This window comes from Vicugna pacos, chromosome 2 (genome assembly GCF_048564905.1).
Source record: "Vicugna pacos chromosome 2, VicPac4, whole genome shotgun sequence".
Lineage (NCBI taxonomy): Eukaryota > Metazoa > Chordata > Mammalia > Artiodactyla > Camelidae > Vicugna > Vicugna pacos.
This window is the reverse complement of record NC_132988.1, coordinates 85612183-85634675: the sequence shown is the minus strand read 5'-3', so window position 1 is coordinate 85634675 and position 22493 is coordinate 85612183. Positions and strand designations below refer to the sequence as shown.

At 48.1% G+C, this 22493-nt stretch overlaps 1 protein-coding gene across 2 annotated transcripts in view; it reads right to left on the bottom strand.

The window, feature by feature from the left end:
- SCFD2 (sec1 family domain containing 2) overlaps positions 1-22493 on the bottom strand; it is a 351298-nt gene that overhangs the window by 5689 nt on the left and 323116 nt on the right. For both annotated transcript variants that reach the window (XM_072943848.1, XM_006198127.4), the window contains one exon: positions 7803-7922. In XM_072943848.1, coding sequence (XP_072799949.1) covers positions 7803-7922 — 120 coding nt within the window. The remainder of the gene's footprint in view (positions 1-7802; positions 7923-22493) is intronic.

The following is a 22493-nucleotide window of genomic DNA, read 5'->3' as shown; positions in this document are numbered from 1 at the left end:
GGTCACGTGTGTAGAGCACGCGAGGGGCTCAACAATTCTGAGCTGTTATTTTCTTGTGGTTTTGTGATTGGGTCACAGGCCTTCTTTTGAATCTTATGAAAGCTAAGACCTCTCTAGAAAAATATGCAGATGTTCCTACACACAAGACTTTGAGTATAGTTTTAGGTGAGGTTCATAAACAACCAGGATTCACAGAATACAAGTTAAGAAAGCCTTAATCAGATATTTTAAAAAATGCCCACATAAAGACAAAAACCCTTTGCACACTCTTGTGGTAGACTCCGGTGAGGTAGGAGGCCAGTGCAGCTACTGGGCCACAGGCCCCTTCCCTGCCCTGTGCCTGCCAATCCCCACCGCCCCTGCCAGCCCCTCGGGTCCTAGTTGCAAAGCCAACATGGCGGATTCCTCTCTGGCTGAGTGTCCTGGCTAGAGTGAGGCCCCCAGGATGCTTAAGTCTTACTGACAGGACTGAGGAACTTGGAGAGAAAAGGCTGAAGACTTGGTTGACGTGGACACTTCTAGAGCAGTGATAATTAAGCCAAAAGAATCCATCACTCTCAGGTCATGTGCTGGGCTTCCAGTCACGGCCGACAGTGACTGTGGGCTCAGTTGCCTCCATTGAGCTGGAACCAAAAACCATTTAAACCCCTCCCATCTAAACAAGAGGGTATTTAGACAACATGAGGGCTGAACCAGAGTGTCTGGGGCATGTTCTGTGGAGGGCTGAAAAGGAACAGATGGAAAACAAAGGCAGTCTGTGAAGGAACTGAGAAGGTCAGGTCTCTGAGGAGGGGAGAAAGCTGAGACCAAGGACTCTCGCTGGACAGCACAGAGGGTAAGGCACAGAGTTAGGAGTGTTCAAACTGAGTTGGGCCCCAGCTGGTCACTTTCCAGATGATGGAGCTTAGAGAATTTGCTTACTCATTCTGAGCCTCAAATTCCTCATCTGTAAAGTGGGAATCCACCTCATAATTATCTTGAGAATTAAATGTGAACATCTACATAAAATATTTAGCACAATGACAGGCTCTAGAGGGGCTGAAAATGGTCCTCGCTGTTACTGTCTTCTTATCATCACCGTCCTCACTGCTCTCACCCTCTGCTGCGTCCCCTCCATTCAGCTCATAGCAGTCACTGAAGCAGTCACCAGGCCCATACAGGGGAGGCAGAGTTGCCAGAGCCACCTACCCTGGGTGTAAATCCGATCATATTTACCCATAGGCTTCAAATCCTGACTGCCTCCTCCCCACCCTTTATAAATCCAGCCATCTTAGAGAGTTTTCCAGGACTTGAGAATCTGATGTCTGCTCAGCACTCCACACCCAATCCCCTTCACCACCGGTTCCACATTCCAGCCACCCTAAATAATTTGCAGTTCCACAAGTGGCACTTTGGGGATGGTTCTTTATCAGGAAGGGGAGTTCCCTTTCTCTTTGCCTGAAGACCTCTTAGTTGTCCTTCAACAATCTGCTCAGACATCACTACCTCCAGGAAGCCTTCCCAGATCACCCCTCCCTGAAGACTGAGGGTGTTTTCATGGCTGTTGGTATCACACTGTATTTCTTGTTTCCTTAATTGAGTTTTTTTGTTGTTTGTTAGCATAGACCTGATATCTAGCAGGTCCTTGATACAGTGAGTTAGTGAATGATTAAATGAATGAAGGAAAACAAGACTAGGAAGGAAGCAGTGAGTTTAGCAACGGTTAGCAGGAGGCTCTGGAAAGAGAGCTCAAATAGCTCTGGGTAAATTCATTTCAAATCAATTTGACTGAAAATCCATTTGTCTAAAATTCCTATACTGAAGAACAAGCAGGATTGCTCTACTAACATTTTGTTTGTAGTATAATAGCTGATGGTCCTTAAACACTTTCACACCTTAGGCATCTTTTGTTCTTCAGAACGTTTTTGAGCATTTTCAGTTTTTTAGCGTATTCAACTAAGGTGCATCTCTGCATTATTTGACTAAAATAGTCCTTAAAATTATTTTAAAAAAAGAATAGCTAAGTGGGCAGGGGGTAGGCACTCGAAAATGAAAAAGAAAATGTTTAAAAGAGTCTGAAATTGGCCCGTCTGATATTAAATTTAAATTTCATAAACACAGTCATCAAATGTGCACTATTAAGCAAATTAAGTGTTAAGAGAATTCCTTTCAGAAGACTGGCTTTCTCCAAGGCAAGCCAGGGCACTGATGAAAACGTCCATCTGGGAGACAGGGGTGGAGGACACCACGGTTCCCAAGAGCCTCTGAACCAAGCCCCTAACAGCAGCCCCCAGGCTCCACCCAGGGCAGGCGCTCTACTCTGGCCTGAGAGGGACGGAGTCCCTGCCCAGCCCGCCAGCCCGCCTGGCTCCCGCGCAGCAATGACCCAGCCCCCTCGCTTTCTTTCCTCTTTCCACTTCTGCGGGCCATCGCTATAATTTGTAGGTGCCAGCATCTTCCTGTTCTATTTCTGCTGAACAGGGAGGAAGCGGGGCAATCTGGGATTTAGACTCCATATCCTTCTGATTTAATTGTGAACATTGTGAATATTGTGAGTTGAAAGGAGCAGGGGAGAACAATGGTTTTTCTCCATTTTTCTTTTAAACTTGGGAGATGCTCCCCAGTAAAAGCAACTCAGATGCACGGGCACCAACATGCATGTTCAGCCAGCTGAGGAATTGGTTTTTGAGCACAGATCATATTCGAGGCACCACCCTCCTCTGCTTGCACGGAGGCTGCTCCTGTACACACGCAGACCCACGCACAGCGTTAAACATAGAGCGTGTGTATTAAACCGGTGGGGCAGTGGATTAGCTAAAAGGATGTGATTAAGCTTCCTGGGAAACTGCTGCCTTCACGTTGCCTCCAGGGCGGGCGTGCTGTGCTTAGGCGCTCCTAAAGAACCGGCTGAGATTCCAGATGTCTCTTCACTTTGTCCCTTGTGATAGTTGTTTAAAAAGCCGTCACTTGAGGGAGAATAACCAGGAGAACAAAAACCTTACATTGCGAACGACTTCAGCCCTGTTAAGAGGATTGCTACGAATATCAAAGACGCAGGAGAAACGCACAGGAATAAAGGGCACCGTTACCGGGACTGCTATGAACACGTGTAATGCCATCCAATACCAGGACTCCTGCCTCCTCTAACGTGTCTACTTCAAAGCATAAGGCCTGAAGCTCACTCAGGCAAAAAGAAAAATTTTAAATCCCACTGACATTTTCCTTAGAGTAAGAAACTTCAAAATTAAAAAAAAAAGTTGCTTGACTCCTCTCCTTGGGACTTATTTTTTTTTCTCCTTGGATCTTGCATCAGTTTTAGAATAACTTGGAGTCAGGGTTTAGAGCCAGGATTTAGGTATCCTTGAACCCCTAAGGTTGTGCAAAACTGTGTGTATATGAGCATATTTCTGGGCCTACTTTTTTTCTATTACTTTTTCACTAAATATTCAGCCCCAGAAATACAGACCCACATGAAAGTGTGGCTGGGCAACCTGCTCTAGTCCACAAAGCGCCGTGCCCGCAGGGTCAGCTAGCCCACTTGGTCTTCCTCTGTTTCCTGAGCTGGCCTTTCTCTGTATTTTCTGGGAGGGTCCCTCCCTGTTATTTTCCTCCCACAATCCCAGACTTGACCACCGCCGACTGCAGGGTTCAGCCTGCAGAGCTGTCTGGGTGTGGTGCAGAGAGTGAGTGAGACAGAGGCCAGTGCTGGGCACGCGCGCTGCAGAGCGTGGCCCAGCCTGCAAAGTCTCCTGCTCCCGCTGTGGCTATTTGGGGTGGGGTTGAGAGGCTGCTTCTTTGATCCCTTTTTTGTAGTCGGGAAAGAGGGCCCTCTCCTACCACCCACTTTGTCTTATCAGCAACAACCTGGGGCAGAGGGTGGAGAAAACACATCCATATTAGAGTATGATGACTGTCCTCTGGACTAGCAGGTGTTAATGTGCTTTCTGGATTCCACTGTTTCAAACTATCTTCATTACTTTTTGTGAAAGAGAATTCATTTTTTAGAAAATTGTACTTTTTAAAAAAAATGGAGGTAGTGGGGATTGAACCCAGGGCCTCGTGCATGCTAAGCATGCACTCTACCCCTGAGCTATACCCACCCCTCAAGAATTCATTTCTCGATGTGCCTTTAGTGGATTCTATCAGCAGTTTCCTTTGAAGAGCGGACCCCTGAATGTCTTGCAGATCTCAGCTCACCAGCCTTCTCCTCCAAGGGGAGCCAGTGCCATCTGAAGGACTTCCCCCCCAGGTACTCCCACCACAGTCCCTGTCTCTGTCCCCGGAACACTCATCTCCGGCTGGAGCTTCTGTGTTTAGTATCAGTCACTCACTATTGGAATGTAAGTTCCATGAAAGCAGGAGAGAGTCTGGCTTGGTCACCCCTCTACCCTCAGCATAAAGAAGAGTGCCTGGCATAGAGAAGATGCTCAATAAATGTTCACTGAGTAATTTAAGAGACATGATTTTAAGTTCCTGTACTTGGGTCCAAAAAGCACCCTTGTGGATACAGGATCATAGCAATTGATATAAAAGACAGAGTGATTTTGGTTGTTCATAATCTCAGAATTAATAACAGGTTGGTGTAGTTCTCCAGAAAAGTTACTTTTATCTTATGCTTCAATAATGCAAGAACAGTTTTTAGGGTTCAATATTCGACATTCAGCCAACAATCATGACACCCAGCGCCAGATCCTGTTTGAGGTGCTGGGAATAAAGTAAGTGCAAAGTCCTGAGGCCGGAGGGGAGCAGACCGGCAGAAAGGTGGTAGGAAAAGGCCCAGAGGCAGGCAGGGCCTGTGGTGGAACGAGGTGGTCCCACTGCCTCTGCACTGATCAGCAAGGAAGGCTCTCAGCTGTGAGTGAGTGAGAGAGGGAGAGACACTCGGGGCCCAGCGGAGTCGCACGGGGGCCATGGGCTGAGGTGGGGATTGGGGGTGCGTAGGAACTGAAGATACTCAGTTTAGAGAGGAGTAGCCCTGGGGGAGGACATGTGGAGGAGGGATGAGCCTGATTTGCTTGTAGATTCTGTGTGGCCCAAGAGCTAGAGGCAGCACTGGGGAGCAAGAGCTCCCAGACTCGGAGGGAGGAGATGGTCCTAACTGCCGAGGGCTCAGGTAGGCTGAGAGGGGAGGGGCATATCAGGTACGTACTATCGCTGTTTACATCAGCGGACAAGTCAGAGTCACTACCAGTCGCCAGATGTGTGTTTGGGGGTGATTCTGAGGAACCTGCCCCTTCAGTCAGTTGCTACGTGTACTCCGACAGAAGTCTAAGTAGGAGACGGAACTGGACCACCTGCCTTTTTGGGTGTAGCTAGAATGGCCAGGCCTAATTCCTGCTGCACTTTTAAAGACCCAGCGCTGGTCACGTCTCCGATCTGGGCAGAGTTAGCTGCGAGCCTGCTGGGGTCTAATAGAGACCTGCCCCCGCAGGTGTCACTCCAGCAAACAGGCAGGTAATCCACCTCCCTTCACAGACTTGGAGGTGAGGGCACTACGGTAAACACTCCCCTTTGGAATCTTCCTAGGGTCTCTTAACCCTCCGGGGGGAACTTTTGGCACAAAGGACAAGTAGCAGACAAAGCTAACTTCTCTGAGCTGCTCTCTCTGTAGATGACTGAGCAGAGGGTGGTCAGACTGCAGCCAAGCCTCTGAGCCACTGCAGATTCCGGGCCTCTGTTGTCAAACTCAGGTCACACGGCTTTGAAAACGTCTGCATTTTATCCTTTTAGAGTGGGGATTAACACGTCTGTTGGGCTGTTACAATGCATCACTGTTCGGAACAGCGAAGAACTGGGTTTACCATGTGAGGGGCAGTGAGAAGTATGCTTTCTGATTAAAAAAAAAAGTCTTATTCGAAAAGACAACTGCTCACTAAACAGATCCTATACACTGCTGACAGAGAGGGTGTGAAACGACTCACTAAACAGATCCTATACACTGCTGACAGAGAGGGTGTGAAACGAGGCAGAATTTACCTCTTTATCAGAAATTCCACCAGCTAAGACCATGACAGGTGTTAGCAACAGCAGAAATGGTCACAGCCAATGACTAGTCATTCCCCTGCTCAAGAACCTGCAGTGGCTCCCTACATACCTGTGTCCCTTTTCTTAGTTGGGTGTCTGGAGACCCCTAGGAACCAGGCCTTCTCTACATTGCCAGGTGGCCCAGCCACCCTCAAAACACCACACCAGTTCTCCTGCCCCAAGTCAAGACCCCAAGGCTTACAGAACTCCTGCACTGTGCTCAAGCCTGAGAAGGCCCAGCCTTTGTCCTCAAGGAATTCATGGTGGCTTGAAGAGGCTACGTCAGCAAGTGGGAGGCAGTCAGCGAGCTGTCTACCGCTGCATACACAGTACAGATTTTGGACACTGGCAGAGATGCAGGGAGGGCTTGGAACAATGGGTAGGACTTCACAGAAGGCAAGGATGGGGGCTCCTTAGCTGAATGACTGGATATACACAGTGGTGGGTGGGTATATACGGTGGTGGGTGGCGACGTGGCAGCGGCACCCCCAGCAGCCAGGCGTGGCTGGAATACCACCCGGGTTCTGTGTCCCATGGTGGACAGTCCCCTCAACGCCCAAGCCGGGGTCCTGCCTGAGGCACCACACTCGCATCTCTGTTTTGCTTCCTCCAAACCACAGAAAGCTGCTTGGCCGCATGCAGACCCAGCACAAAGCTGAAGACAGGTCCCAGGAGGCGAGTCTCAACTATGAGGTGGGGGCGGGGTGGAGGGAGAGTGAATGGGAAGATGTCCCGGGTCCCTGTCCCCCAGCAGGACAGTTCTGAGGCTCTTCAGGCCCCCAGAGGACAGAACCTCAGTCAACCACAGCGATAACCAGCCCACAGAGCTCTCTTCTCTGGCTCTTCTCCCTCCACTGTCTCTTCTGACCCCTTCCTTCTGCTTCCTGGGATCATCTCCACGTCAGCTACCTGCTCCCACATCCGTCTCAGGCACTGTTCTGCGGAACCCACGAAGGCAGGGAATTCTAGTCTTGCTAGTTACAGGCCTTGCTTCCCCAGCCAGATTAGAGCTGCCAGAGCCCGGGAAGTCCTTGCCTTTGCCTGAAGTCCCTCTCCCTGGGTCCCTGCTGCCTCCTGCCAGTAGCCTCAGCCACTCCTGTGGGGCAGGGTGGTGACCGCTCAGGAATGGCTGATAATGAGAACTGCAGCCACCTTTATGGAGGGTCAGGTGCCACACACTGTGCTAAGAGGCACATTTTCTCCCTTCTCTGATTTAAGGTTTACTGCCACCCCGCCTGGTTGCCTACAGGAGAATACGGAGGGCTTTTCCCACTCAGATCACATGGCCAGTAGAAGGCAGAGGTAGGAATCAAACCCAGGCCTGTAAAACCAAGAAGGCTGTGTCTGAAGTGAGATGGTGCCTGGCAGGAGGCTACAGGGGAGAAAGATACTACGCTCATCATTGTCCCAACAACATGCCTTCTCAAATTCCTCCAGCCCCGCCCTCTCCCTGCCACAGTGCAGAGATGGTCCCGGGAGCCGCCCTCAATAATCTGGAGGATGGAAAGCAGTGAAAACTCTTGAGTAGCTAAGCACTGATCAGACACCAGAGAATACATGCCCTGTAGGAATCAGGAATAGCATCTTAGCCCTTACTGCCCAGAGTAGGAGAGACCTCCCCGCTCCCTCCACGCACGCCAGCATGTGGCCGGTCCTGGAACCAGCAGAAGGAGCAGGTGGGAGAGAAGGCAGGCGGATGGAGATGGGAAGTGCTGGAAAGTTGAACAAAGGGCCCCGGCCCACCCTTCCCACTCCTGCCTCGGGGCTCCCATTCAGAGTGATCACAGAGGACTCAGTACCTGGGTTCCTGGCTTCAGGGTCGGCACAAGGTCTTTGATCATTTTGGCCTCGGAGACTGTGACTCCGCCCACCACAAAGAGGATCAGGAGAGGGTGGTCGCTGGGATGGGGCCGGCTCACCTGCAAAACAAACCCCACCAGCGTCAGAGGTGTCTTCAGGTGAGATGAACCCCCCTTAGAGATTATGATCCGTAGGGGTCAGATGTGTTAGAGGTCTGTGAACCCACTGACCAGGAACATGCATAGCATAAATGCAATATTTAAATAAATATTTTATTGAAAGAAACGTTAAAGGAGTTGGGGAATGAGGGGCAGCTTTTCCTTCCTATCCAGTCTGCAGGTCTCAGCATAAACGTGCTCCTGCCATACAGGGCTCTGTGCACTTCCTTCCAAGCGATGCCACAGCCTGGGGTCATCGTCTGTTCATTTATACATTTGTTTCCTCAAGGGCTGTCTCCTCTACTGGAACGTAAACTCCATGAGGCAGAGATCTTGTCTGCCTGGTTCACTGCCGAATTCCCAGTGTACCCAGTGAAGTTTCTGGCACAGAGTAGATGCTCAATAAATGTCTGTGGAACTGACGGATAGTCAAAGCCCTAGAGAGGGGGTGGTGGAAGATGCACAAAGATGCAAGGGCCCAGGGCCAAGTGTGAGTGCAGACTTCACGCCTTTACCTTCTGCAAACCAGCCTCAGCTGCAGGCCTGCTCTACCTAGAACACCACACTGTATGTCCTGGAGAATTCCTCCTGGCGCCTTACCAGTGAGGTGAAGTATTCTAAAAAACTAAAGTGAGACTGTCTCCGGGTAACCTTTCAGGAAATGCAGTATGCCAACACGGAGACTTAGCGACTAACTGAAAGGGACAAGAAGGGGTTCCTAAAGATAGTGTGCTTTGAGCCCTACCCGCAGCCTGGGATAGGTTGGGAGGAGTGAGCAGAGGTGGTATGAGTGCTCACCAGGTTGGGGAGCAGGCTGGAGACCCAGCCAGGACAGAGCAGCGTGCAGTCATCACAGGAACGATGCCTCAGGGCTACTGAAGCCAGAGGCGGGAGGCTTGACTCCAGCAAGGAGAAGGGAGACAAAGGTGGTGAGTGTATGTACTTATTCACACCCACTAACACACACGCCATCTCTGGGCCAAGGGACAGTCCCCAGAAGCAGTAGGCTGGGGCAGGAGGAAGAGAGGAAGCCCTTTCTCTTACCCAAGCTCCAACTCCTTTCTCAACTGGGTTCTTCTGACTTCCTTGCTTAAATACATCCACTTTTCAGTGTCTTATTTTAAAAACACTTAAAAAGGTAACACATGAAGTGTTTCTGGTTATATGTTTCTCCTTGTCTTCTAGAGAGGAAACTCAGAGTGGGGAGGGAGGGAGAGGAAAGAAAGGCAGAAAGAAAGTAGAAATGATAGGTCTACATTTTTTCAAAATAGGTGGAGGTGAATACTGGGAAAAGTTACAAAACTCTTTGATCTTTAGAAAAAGACTGGACTTCTCAGCCACCATCAGCTTTCTGCCTGGTAGGCAGCTCCCTCCCGTGACTGCATTGTTGACTGCTCTCTTCCAATCCATGTCCTACACACCCATGGCAGCCCTGCTTTTGTCCCACCATTCCCCTGGAACTGTGCCCGCTGCAGTCACCAATGGCCATCGCATGTAGAGTCAGTGGACAATCCTTGTCTTCATTTAACTGGACACTTCTGTGGCATCTGTCAGTCGATGGCACCCTTCTTGGCTACCACAAAATCACTCTCAGTTGTTCCCTTCACCTTCCCAGTGGTCTCTTCTCAGTTTCTTCATAGGTTCCTTTTCTTGGTCTGCCCTTTAAATGTCAGCACTACTTAGGGCTCCATCTTTGGCCCCTTGCTCTTCTCATTCAAGGACCTCGTCTACTCATATGTCTTCAATAATCTTTTATATACTGCCCAAATCTATGTCTTTAGCACTTCTGTTGAGTTCCTGTGGCCATCTCCACCTGGATGGCAACTGGGATCCCTAAATTCAACAGATTTCAAATCTGATGCACGATCTCCCTGCTAAGTCTACTCCTTCTCTTGACTTTCTAACAGTATCACCACTCACAGTCACTGGAGTCAGACTCCTGAGAGTCATCTGAGACTCTGATGTCTCTTCCATCTCCCAGATCAAGTCCTGTTAATTCTCCCCCTGTTCTGGTCAGCTTTCATTCCTTTCTCACTAGATTATCGTTACAGCCTTCCAATTTGTCTCCCTGCCCCTGGTCTGGCCATCTCCCATCCATTCTCCTCATTCCTGCCCAAGTAAGCTTTCTGAAGTGCAAATATTAACTATTGAATATAGTGAGCACTATACTAAATCTTTTTGTGCGTTCATTATCTTATCCGATTCTTAAAAATCCTTCGGAGGCAAACGCAATATTTGGTGTATTTTGCAGATGGAGAGATTTAAGGTTAACCATGTGACTAAATCGGGGAGCTAGGGGCCAGCCTCCAGAGGCCACCTTCTTAAACACTCCACAACTCCATCATATGCCCACATTCTCTCTGGAATGAAAATAAATTCAAAATCCTCAATTCAGTATATAAAGCTCTTCTAACATGGCTTTGTTTTTTGCCCCTATTTGCATCTCCTCCATACACACCATTTGCTGGAGTCACTCACAATGACTTTAGCCAACATAAATGCATGGCATTTTTTTTTAACATTTTGTTAAACAAACAACACTTTACTGAACATTTGCACTGAAAAGTGCATTTATCACAAATGTTCAGTTCAGTTTCTTTCCGGAAACTAAACAAATCCATGGGACCAGTACTCGGATGAAGAAACAAACAGAAAGCCAGCACCCTGGTATCCATCTTAGGCCCCTTCGTGTCAGTACCTCACCAAGGGTAACCACCATCTTGACTTCTAGCACTTAACATGGCACTCTGTTTTTTTGCTCAACAATACATCCTGGAGATTTCTGCATATTAGTGGGAAAGATCTGTTGCCCATAGGCATTGGTTGGGACCATTCCAGAGGGTTTTGGCCTCTGGTTACTAACCAGTTTTAGTGTCATCTGCATCATACTACTTTCTGTGGCGTGTACAGTTTCCTCTGTGTGAAGTACCCTCACCTCCCCTTTTTTACCTCCTTCCTTCTTTCTCTCTTTAAAAGGCATCCATTCCTCTAAAGTTTTCTCCCTAACCACCTCTCAGCTTTTGACTTATGACTTGAATCTGACAGATACCTCTGCCTTGGCCTTGTCAAACTGGACTGAGACCTTGACATAGCTGCCTGTCTCTTCTTCTGGACTGTAAGCTACAGGGGGGTAGGGACTAATCATATTTGTCTTGGCATTTTGGGCTCCGAGCATAGAGCGAGATCATGGACAACTTTGAACAAATGCTGCATGAATAAAATGAATGGATGAATGAATGACTGAGGTCCATAGGTTAACTGGAGATATCTTTCTTTTCTTAGATGTCTTTTAGACACTCACTCTGCTTTATGCGTGGTTCCCCCAGGCTGGGTAACTAACCCAAGCTTCCTTCCAACGCTACAAACAATTGTTTCTCACTTAATCCTGGGACAGAAATACAACTTACTCCAGAAATTCAAGTGGTACAGTATGTTCCCAAAGACATATGCTTTCCATAAGAGAGTCTGGACTCTGAAGTACATTGCGAGAATCTTGGAAGGATGAACTGAAAGATGAAAAGGAAAAAAGAAATGAACAGCAACAACAAAGAATAATACCCTTGAGCCAAGAAGCTGAGGGAATGTTGATTTTGGTACAAATTAACAGGTCCCATTACTGCACGTTGCTGTTGCTATTTTGGTTTCTGTTTAGATTTATGTTTTGATACCAGATTTCCTTTTAGAACGTGTCAAGTCGGCAGGCTGTTGGGAAGTGGCATCTCTTCAGTCTTTTCCATCCGAAAAACACATTCCTTCTAATCAGCCACACTCGGCTGAGTCCCATTTGTATGTGAGTTCACGGTGTAAGGCACTTTGAAGAGGAAAGATTTAAGCATCATGACTGCCATCACAAACACATAGATTAATGAAGCAAGTCAGACTCACTGCTCTTTCTTTCATTTGCTAAACCTTTGCCGGCTGTGATTTTAAGACATCAGTTCTGGGCAGAGAAGACAGTCTCTCCCCACCGTCCATCCCAGCCTTTGAAGCAGAGGCTGCCGACACCTTCTCTGCAGCTGTGGGCCCCAGAGCGCCCTTTGATGTCCTGATTGGTTTCTACCAGAAGGGTTTCCTCTGTTCCCAGTTTCTCTGGAGTTTACTAGGCGTTCCTGGAATCCTCTGTTTCTCTTTGTATGTGACTCGCTTGTCCCCAGCGCAGACAAGGGTCAGGTCCCCTGTTCTCCAAAGATGGGCAAGGCCTCGTCGGAGGGAGTAAACTTAACAGGAGCATTGGCCCCCAGGGCACTGGGAACAGCCATGCTGACTTTGAAGACAGCTTTGTAATGGCTTTTCCTCCAACGGGATTTTTCTGTTTTTGTTTTTTTATTGTGATGAATTTATTCTCAAAGTATTTACATGTTTGCAGTTAAGTAATTAGCATTCTGCCCAGAAATAACTCCTCAAAAGGCCGCTCCAGCTCTGCCACCCACCACTTCATATCCAGCACCACTTCTTACTCATTTAGCCATCCGGTCTGCAAAGGTTTACTGAGCAGCTAGTACGTGCTAAGACATTGCTCAAGGCACCAGGGACTCAGCAGGGGATGAGCCAGAGAGGAATCCTTGCTGTGGCAGAGTTTATATTTTAGTTGGAGAGAATGACAAAATACGTAGGTAAATTGGTAAGTGAGGATGGTGGGGAGTGCTGTGGAGGAAGATAAGGCAGGAGGTGGGGAAAGCATTACTTTGCACACTCCTCAGACTCTATGAATTAGGCAGGAGCTCCGTGTGACCGACAGAGACAGCGAGGCTTACAGAGGTGACTTATCTAACGTCTTCCAGTAAGTAAGCTGCAGGGCTGAGACAAATCCAAGTCTGCCTCACGGCAGAGTGGGGTGCATTCCACACACCCTCAGTTATAAACAGACTCTTCGAGCTGAAAGCATTTTTACTAGCTTTCATCTGTTAAAACGCTGTACTTTTAGATCTTTAGCAACATTAGCCGATTACCAGGTTCCTCCTGGGACTTATTTGATCACATGGCAAAGGTTTCCATGCTGCCAGGGCCACTCTGTCCTTTAGCTTGACCTCCCTGCCAAGTTTGGTGCAGTGGATGGTTTCCCTTTTCCAGAAACTTCTCTCCCGACCCTCTCTGCTTTCGAAGCCCTCTCAGTTTCTCTCCCTCCTCCTGGACTCTCCTCTTGCTCGACCTGCCCCATCATGTACTGTGTTCCCAACTGCTGGGGCCTCTTCTCCCTTCCTGCATGGCCCTGTCCTGTCCATGATCCGTGCCTCACACGCATCAGCAGCCCCAAGTTGCGACTTTTGGCCCAGGCTCTGCTGAGCTGCAAAGCTGTCCTCACAGGCCCCTAAACTCTAAAATGCAAATTATCTTCTTCTCCATTTCCGCTTCCAAGTCAGAAACAATGGTAATACTGGCCATCGAGTCATCCCCTACTGGGCAAATGACGCTGGACAACACCCTCTCTTTGCTTCCACATCCCATCCATGTGCAGGCCTGTGGGGTCCACCAGCACTGCACCCCTGCTCCCATTCCCTCTGCCTACCTGAGCCCTGACGCTCATCTTCTCACCTTCCCTCCCCAACCTGATGCCAGTCTGGCCTTGTTCCCCCCATCACTGCTGCCAGGGTGATCTTTATAAAGTATGTACTGCTTATATACTCCTAAAAAATATTTCATGAAACTTCATTGGTTTTGGTCAAACTCCAAATTCTAGCCCTTTTTAAAATTTTTTTCTGGAGGAGTAATTAGGTATTTATTTATTTGTGATAGAGGTACTGGGGATTGAACCCCCGATCTCATGCATGCTAAGCATACACTCTACCACTCAGCTACACCCTCCCCCTTATCTCTCTGTCTTCATCTCTTCCACTTCTTACATGCCGCTCTTAGCTCCAGCCATTGGGAGCTACCTGGAATTCCTTCAACACAGCCTGGCATTTCACCACTTTGTTTCTCACTCTTCTGGTCAGACACATTCAGCTCTTCTGACTCCCTGACTGAGCTCCCCGTTCTCTGTGCCTTCACACCCCGTCCAGACACCACTTAGCCCTTCGCTCTGCACTCCTCAGTGTTCCCATCCGTCTCCCTAACAAACGGTAAGCTGTTGATGTAAGCGATGCCGCGGCAGGTAGGATGTCTGGTTTGTCTCTTCATCGTCCTTATCCCCAACAGGGACTAGCACACAAAAGAGGCTCTCTGTAATTGCTCACAGGCAGACAAAGTTCGCTGCCTGCCAAAACTGAGTTTTTGTTTAATGATTCCTACCCAAATCCATCCCACTAGAACTTATGGGTCAGATTTAGCGAATGTTAGACAAAAATCAAACCACAGTATGGAGCATAATTAAGAAAAGGAAAATATAAACAATGGTTATAAATAGTATTGCAAACAAATTCCAAGACTTGTGCCGATTTAATCAACCGACACCAAATGCTGAGACATTCTCCTCTTCTCAGAAGTGCCATTAAGTACAATGGACCGAAGCCAACAGTTTGTCTCTGAGTCTCGTTTTTCTTATGTAAACAATGTGGAGCTGGATGAGGTGACCTTCAGGCAGTCCAGCTCTCACAGTCCAAGAATCTGACATCAAACTGCACCTGAAGCTCATCACTTTTGCCCGTTATCCTCACAGCATCCTTCACCCCTGCTGTAGACGCATCTCCATGTCTGTAGACAGACATGTCCAGCCCACACATGAACAGTCTCCTCCATCTGCATGGTCATGGGATAGGCTCCCGCAGCCGTGTGGTTACAGTGTGATCCTGCCCCTCAAGCTCGACTGAACAGCCCTGGAATGGGCCTCGACCCAGGCTGGGCCGACTCGAGACCCTTCCTGGGAATCAAGATTTGACCTAAGACACATGAGGCCCAGCCAGAGCTGAGCTCTTAAGAAGCATCAAAAGCTATGGCAGAGTTCCCCAGCCACTCACTCAACTCACATTTGCTGAGTACCCTCTGATGCTGGGACTTCTCAGCATCTTCTGCAGGCCACAGCAAGTCTCAAAGGCCTGCCTGCTTTCCAGTCCTTGGTCCCAATTCTCCCTGACGCTCACTGCATTGCTGCCCTTGGGCTCCTGGAGACACCCTTGGTCCTCACAATGAGGACCTTCTTTGATTCAGTTAGTACAACACGTTGGCAGCTTAGCTGCCACCGGAAGTGTTTCAACTACTTTCCCCTCACCACCTCCAGCTCCGCAGGGCTTGCCTGGCGGCTGTTCCTTCTCTCCTTGTGGGCCTTTTTCCACTGCTAAGGCGGCGGAGCGCTCATGTGAACTCCAGGGAAGGGCCCAGAGGCAAGCACTGGGTCTTCTTTGAGTCTTTTTTCATAAATCTTTTATTTTTTTCCCATTAAGCCTGAATTTATAAGAAATGGGACCACCACAACGAAAAGTTCAAAACCGCTCATAAAAGGGCCTTGTGCAATTTCAGGAGATAAAACCCACTCTCCTCAGGCTGATTGCAGTGGAGAAAACATCTTGACAAATTATGTCCTTTAGTCAAAACAAGCGGGAGTCCAAACACATGGAGTAGATATAAAATATATTATTTTTAGGAGACTGAAATCCAAACCACAAATTCCAGAAACGCATTTTCAAAGTGCTGCCTATTAGACATGCTAGTTTTAAATTAAATTAACGTTGTAGTGAGTCCGGTAAGGTATGGTTCGATTTATTTATTAGATCATTATCGAGCTATTCTTGAAGGAGATCAAGGGGGCCTACGCACAAGCATTTGGAGAGAAGGCTGTTTTAAAAATGTCAGGTTCGACCAGAACTGTTTCTCTCCAGTTTCTTATCCCCCGTCCCCCAGGGCACTGCCTCTGGGTACTGCCCTTTGAAGCCGACAGCTTTAAGAGGCTGACCACAAGTCTGCCCTCTGGCTGAGGAGGGCATTTAACTGACTCGAATCACTTTCTCGGAACCACAGGAAGAATGATCTCCCGGGAACCCTGTTCTCCGCCCCAGCCCGTCTGCTCTATCTAATGGGGCCGGATGGGGCCGGCTTGGGGGAGGAAAGTCCTGCCACTCAGTTTCTCATCATTCAAGAAGTTTTTTTTTTCCTTTTGAGATGATATTATTTAAAAAGATATGAGCACATAGCAGGCACGTCTTTAATTCTCAAAGCCTTTCTGGGCTTACTTACTTTGAAACCAGGTCAGAAGCATGAATGAATTTTCTGTCCTCTAGATGGGAGGGAAAACCCCTGGAATTAGCCAAACACTGTTCTCGCCGGGCTGGATAGCGAAATGGACGTCTAGGTGGAGTGCAGACTGTATTTTTCCAAAAGTGGCCACATCAGTATTTTCTGCTTCTTATGCTCTGGTTCCCTTTTAAATAGGAAGAGAGCATGTCCCTCCCCTTGAATCCAGGTGGGCGTCTGACTGCTTGGAACAACAGAGTACTGCGGGAGTGATGCTACGTTGCTTCTGAGCCTCCCACCTGCACTTTCTCTTAGGACACTTGTCCTTATAAGGCAGACGCCATGCTGTGAGGAAGCTCAGGCCACGTGGAGAGGAACAGAGCCCTTTAACTCACAGGCCGGGCTGAGCTACCAGCAGAACGTTAGCATCAACCTGCTGACCATGCAAGTGCGGCATCTTGAAGGAGAGGTCTTCTTTGCTGAGCTCTGCCCAGAGTGCAGATTCATGAACAAAATAAATGACCAATAATATTTCTGAGCCAGTGTTTGGACATGGTTTCTTATGTGCCAATTGACAGTCAGAACAGGTGGGGATGAAGGACTTCTCTGGAGACTCTGATTTATACAGGAAAATGTGCTGAAATAACATTAAGAAAGTGATTTTAACAGGTTGCAGTCTGGGGGGTGGGGAGGGTATAGCTCAGTGGTAGAGTGTGTGCTTAGCACGCACAAGGTCCTGAGTTCATTCCCCAGTATCTCCATTAAAATAAATAAATTAAGTAAACAAACAAACAAACAAACAAACAAACAAATAAATCAAACAAACTAATTACCTCCCACCCCTCCTAAAAAGCAGGTTGCAGCCTAACACAAATGAGGTTCTAACTTTAGTAAGGGCAAAATCCAACTGCCTTGACTTCCCTCTCACAGAGGATTTGTCTGATGCAGAGAATCTTGGACACACAGGCATCTTTGTTAACTTTCACTGTCTCCAGAAATTTACATAAGTAAGACTGATCTCTGTGAGCCCCTTCCGAGTGTCTGGGATGGAGGCCCCCAGGTTCCTGCAGCACTGAGGCTGTCTGAGGAGCAGCAGGAGACACCTGAGGAGCAGAGCACTTGCCCTCTCCCAGGACGTGGAGACCGAGCATCTAAAGCGCTCCTGGTGCAGTCGGCGGCCTAGGTTGTTTTGGACTTCACCTCCGTGCCCTGGGTGGCCACGGTCTAGCACAGCTGGCGTCTATTCCCTTGAACTATCTTGTCACGGCACATGCACAGAATTTCACCATCCCCTTACGGCTTGCCCCAGGAGGGACAGCCTGTGTCCCCTGAGACTGAGGAGGTCAAGGTCAGACTCACAGTGGAGAAGGAAAAGGGGGTCTGGAAAAACACAGCACAGTCTTAGAGATGTGGTTTCCCATGGTCACAGAATATGCTCAGACCTCCAAGTCTCTTAGCAAGAGCCAGTCGGTGGTGAAATAGGAAATGCTTGTGACTTTCAGGGGAGGTGTCTGTTCTATTCTGTGTCATTCACTTGTTCATTCAGCAGTTAATCTGTAGGCCCCAAAAGCCCAAGCAATAGTTTTGTACACAGATACAAAGATACTAAAGGTAACTCTTTTCTCAAGAGCCACAGCCTGGCCAGGGTCACAAACTTGTAGAAACACCAATAGCAAATACACATTTAGCATTTACTATAGGCCAAGCACTGTTCTGACTACTCTGTATGTATTAACTTATTTGGTTCTCAGAACAGCCCTATAAAGGAGGTAATATTATCATCGCCATTTTACAGATGAGGAAACTTAGGCACAGAGAGGCCAAGCGACCTATCCATGGTCACACAGCTAGTAAGTGGTGGAGCTCGAGTTCTAACCCAGACCATCTGACTCTGGATGTTACCACTACTCTCCACTGCCTCCTAAAAACAAATCTAGGCAGTGGAATAAAGTGAGTGCTGTTATTTCTGCATATAAAAATGGCTTTCTATAACAGTGTAAATCAACTATATTTCAATGAAAAAAATGGGGGAAATAGGTTTTTGAGAAGCAGAAAAAAAAAGAAAAAAGAAAAAGAAAACACTTTCTTGCCTTATTGAAAAGGGGCCTCGCCATCAATTTGCTTTACCTAATGGAATGTTAGAAAATTCGATAGCAATGGGGACCTAAATACATTTGTGCAATTGAGTTCGGTTTCTTGCATGCCTGCCATTCCCAATGAGAAGAACATGCCTCCGACAGCTGCTGGTCCAAGGAGGGTAAGACTTGAACACAACCCAAAACTTGAAGTCTAGAATCTGGATTTCAGCTGAGCCCAGCTGATGTAGCTGACTCAGATACCCTTTAGAAAGAAATAAAATTTTTTTTTAAAAAAATGGCCTTCTACTATTTACAAAACCAAAAGAAAAAGTGAGAGATGGGAAATAGAGAAGTCATCCCCACACCTCTCTGGGCCGTGCTCACTCTCCTACTTAACACTCTGTTAGGACGCTTCTCCTGACAACTTTGAGTTCTCACCCTGCAAAACTAGCCCTTTTGCTTCTGTTCTGTTCTCTGGAGAGACAAAGAGTTGGAAGAAACAGATGTCCATGCCGTCTGTGGACAAAAGAGGCCACCAGGTTCCACTGACAGAGGCAGGGACAGCTTTGTGTCCCTGGACCCAGCAGTGCTGGGTGGTGGGTGGGAGTAGGGGTGCCCTGCTTCTCCGGTATAACATAATGAAACAAAGATGGGCTTTGCCTTGCTTAGTAGCTGCTGGAAAAGAGGGTCAGGGACTCCTTTGAGGGTCACTGGAGTTGACTGGTCCAGCTGCTGCCCTCTATCCCTCGTAAAGTTGCCAAAATGGAGCTTTCAGCTCAAGAGCAGTAAGTTGGAAGGAGGAAGCACTGACTGAAGCCTGCTGCCCTCTGGATGGGCGCCCAACAGGGCTGCTGTGACTCCCTCCCAGCCTTCAGCGAGCGCCTGCTGTAGGCCCATGCAGGTGCCAAGCGCTGAGAATTCAAGAAAGAATACGAGCTGGATCAGCCCTCCGTTCTCATAGCTATCACTTTCATGTCCTTTTGATTGACACCTACAGCAAGGAATTTATTTAAATCACAAGTGTGTACGTAGGTATGACTCAGTTATTTTGTTTCACATCATTAGATGCAAGGCTTCACCTCGCTTGCATGTTCTATTCTTCATCATTAAAAAGTGCTGATTAGACTGCAATGAATTGAGATCTTTATCCACTGATGTGCAGTGGCTCAAGCTGTCCGGTTAGAAAACACTAATCTAACACTGGGAGAAAGATACCCAATGTGTATAATGATGCAACAAAATACGTGCAGCCACAGAAGTGTGCACAGAAGGTATTGGAGCCCTGACGACGGCCCCGGGGCCGGGAAAATCCTCTCCCATGTTCTTTCTATTGCTGTCGTGTGGCATCCGCAGCACGTCCTGCAGGGGCGTCTGCTGATCTGTTTCTCAGCACGTCTCTTGCCGGCTTCTCAGTCCGCCCTCACCCCCTGCACAGACCATAGATCTTGCCCTTGGTGACTCTGAGCCAACGTCATATGTGAAACCACCTGCGAGTCCAGACAGGACAGGGACAAACTAGCAGCTCAGCGCCCTTTCCTGCCGTAGAACTCTCCCCTTTGAACGACGGTACCCCAAGCACAGAAGGGGCCCACATGAACTCCTTTATTTTATGAGGCTCTATCTGTTTGTTCCTCTCAGGCTCAGCATCAGTGGGCTTTTTTTTTTTTTTTTTGGAGGGAGAGGAAACTAGGTTTATTTATTTATTTAAATGGAGGTTCTGAGGATTGAACCCAGGACTTCCTGCATGCTAAGCACTCACTCTACCACTGAGCTGTACCCTCCCTGGTCACCAGTGGGTCTTGAATGAGAAGTGGGGGAAGACAGTCCCAGGGGCAAAGAGCAGGGCAGCCAGTGGCAGGAAAGTAATGGCTATGGCTGCTGATACAGAGGGAGGATGCAGTGTGTAGGGGCAACTCAACGCTAAGCACACATTTCTTCTCCTGGGGCTGCACTGCACTGACTCCTGGGGCCAAGTCCCGGAGAAGCAGAGGGGGTACCAGTGGATGACCCCTGGGAGAGCTCCCTCACATGGGCTGTCTTGGTGACCAGTCCAGGCATGGAGTTTATGAGGAGTTGCAATAGATACTGGATAGGGAAAGTGTCTGTGCCAATGAGTCATCATGAAGAAAAGAATTAATGACACAGGAAGATTCAACTTCCAAGAAAAGACCTGGAAGCATCCTTGAAGCCAAGAAATGTGGTGGTTAAGAGCATAGGCTTTACAATAAGCCTGATGGGGGGCTAAATCCTGGCGTCCCATTTCCCGTGTGCTCTTTGGAAGATACCTGAGAACAGAAGGGAGCATGACCCAATCCCTGCCTTCTGGAAGTTCGTATCTGCTGCTTCGCCTTTCTGGGCCTCAGAGTCTTCATGGGTAGAGGAGGGATAATGACAGGGGTGTTGTGAGGTCTGAACATGAGAATGGCTGGTCCCAAGGAACAGCTGACGACGGGTTAGCTTCAAAATTTGGGTAGTGAGAAGCATGGGAAATCAGGACCGGGGAGACTGTAAATGGCTGTACATCTCTTCTTTCCATCAGCCTGAAAGCAAAGTAGAAGATACCCTCTCCTGATGGTTTCAACCTCATCTCAGAGATGTAGCTCTGGGAAATCATGGTTAGCTCCTCAAAGCCCTCCTTTTCCTCTTTATGTTTATCCCAGTTTTGTTCAAACCATGAACACGGGGGCCAGACAGAAGTACCTTTCCTTGCCGAGTTCTATGGAATGGTGGGAAGGGCCAGCCACGGAGGCCCGTGTAGAAACAGAACAAAACGGCTCTCTCTGGGGGTCCTGGGGTGGGGAGGGCTGTAGGTCAGCCCACCAAGGGCCAGCCCACCAAGCCCTCCCGCCCCCAGCAGACAGATGAGACACCCCTGGCAACTGAGAGCAGAGGCCCGGCAGCTGGATGTCTAGGAGTGGGTCTTGACAGCTGCTGGGAGAACACACATTCCTTTTTCTTAAATCTGTTACATGGAAAAACATCCCTCTGCAATCAGTCTCCAGGCGCAGAAGCCTTAACTCCAGGGGTTTGAGTGGAGAGAAACAGCCATCCAGTGCTGGTCTAGGACAGTTCCAAACATCTTCCCAGGCAAAGCCTGCCTATGATAGCGAAGCTTCTGGCCATAGGAAGAGCTTCAGAAAACACTCTGCAGAGTTTAAAAGGGTAATTTAAAAACGTGATGTCTCACGGTTCATGAATCAGTGATGGAAAATACAAACAGACAGTCCACCCACCACAGACATTCTATATCAGCCTCAGGAGAGCTACAAAGTCCATCAGCATATTAAAGGCACTGTGAAATCCTGCAGCAAAGAATCTGGGGTTAATTGTCTGTTTAACCCAGTGTTCCCCCAAACATACTTGTTCACGGAAACCTTTTGCCAGGAAAAAGTTCCTTCTGTGGAACATCACTGGCCAAAGAGTGAGTCAGGGCCTCCTCTCATTGACACCATGCCTCCCTGCAAATGAGAAACTCCTGCCGTGAGCAGATGCATGTGCCCTTGGCCTGACCATGGAGGCAGCAGCCTGACTGGGAGAGTACTCAATGGGCCGTCCTCAGACCTGACTGACTAGGGCCGGAAAGTCCACACTTGTTATTTTAGTCTCTCTTCAAGGTTAAGGCCAAGCTAATGAATGAAGGAATAGGGTGCCTGGGTGGAGAAGGTCAGAGACCACGTCTAACCTGGAAGCTTCTATATGAACTGGCCACCATGAAGGGCTGCTGGACAATCCTTGGCTTACATTTAACAAAGGAGCCCCTGAACACTTTTGAGACAGTGATCTGTGTGCATTAGTTAAAAAAAATAGAGAGGGAAAATGCACTAGCCATGCGTTGCATCAGAAGCTGATTATAATTGGGAGTAGCAGGAAGGAGAACTGGTGTCCATTCCAGCCACTTACTGGTTGGTTTACAGTCTGATTGCCTTCTGTCCTCTGGCTTTTGGAATGGACTGGTTTTCCTGGCACATGCATTTATTGAACTCTGAAAGTCCAGATCTTCTATGTAGATTAATTCATGATTTCAAAGAGGCTTTGAAGCTGGCAAAACATTCTGTTATTTCCAAGAGTTATTACAACTGAAATCCTGGCATAGACAAAGAGGTCAGACTGTAATCTTGTTTAGCTCTTTTAAATTTAGAAACTTTACAGTGGGTTAAAAATAGATCACATTTGTGTACTTTTCCTCCTTTCATCTCCGCTGCAAAAGCTGTTCAGTAATTTTGACCTACCCTCAATATTAGCCAGAGAAATTCTCGTGCTTGTCCCCCGGGAGTCTGCTAAGCCAAAATAAAAGTAATTTTCAAGTGGATTTGAGGGTGATGCTAGTTATATGACTGAGCAAAGTTCTTCC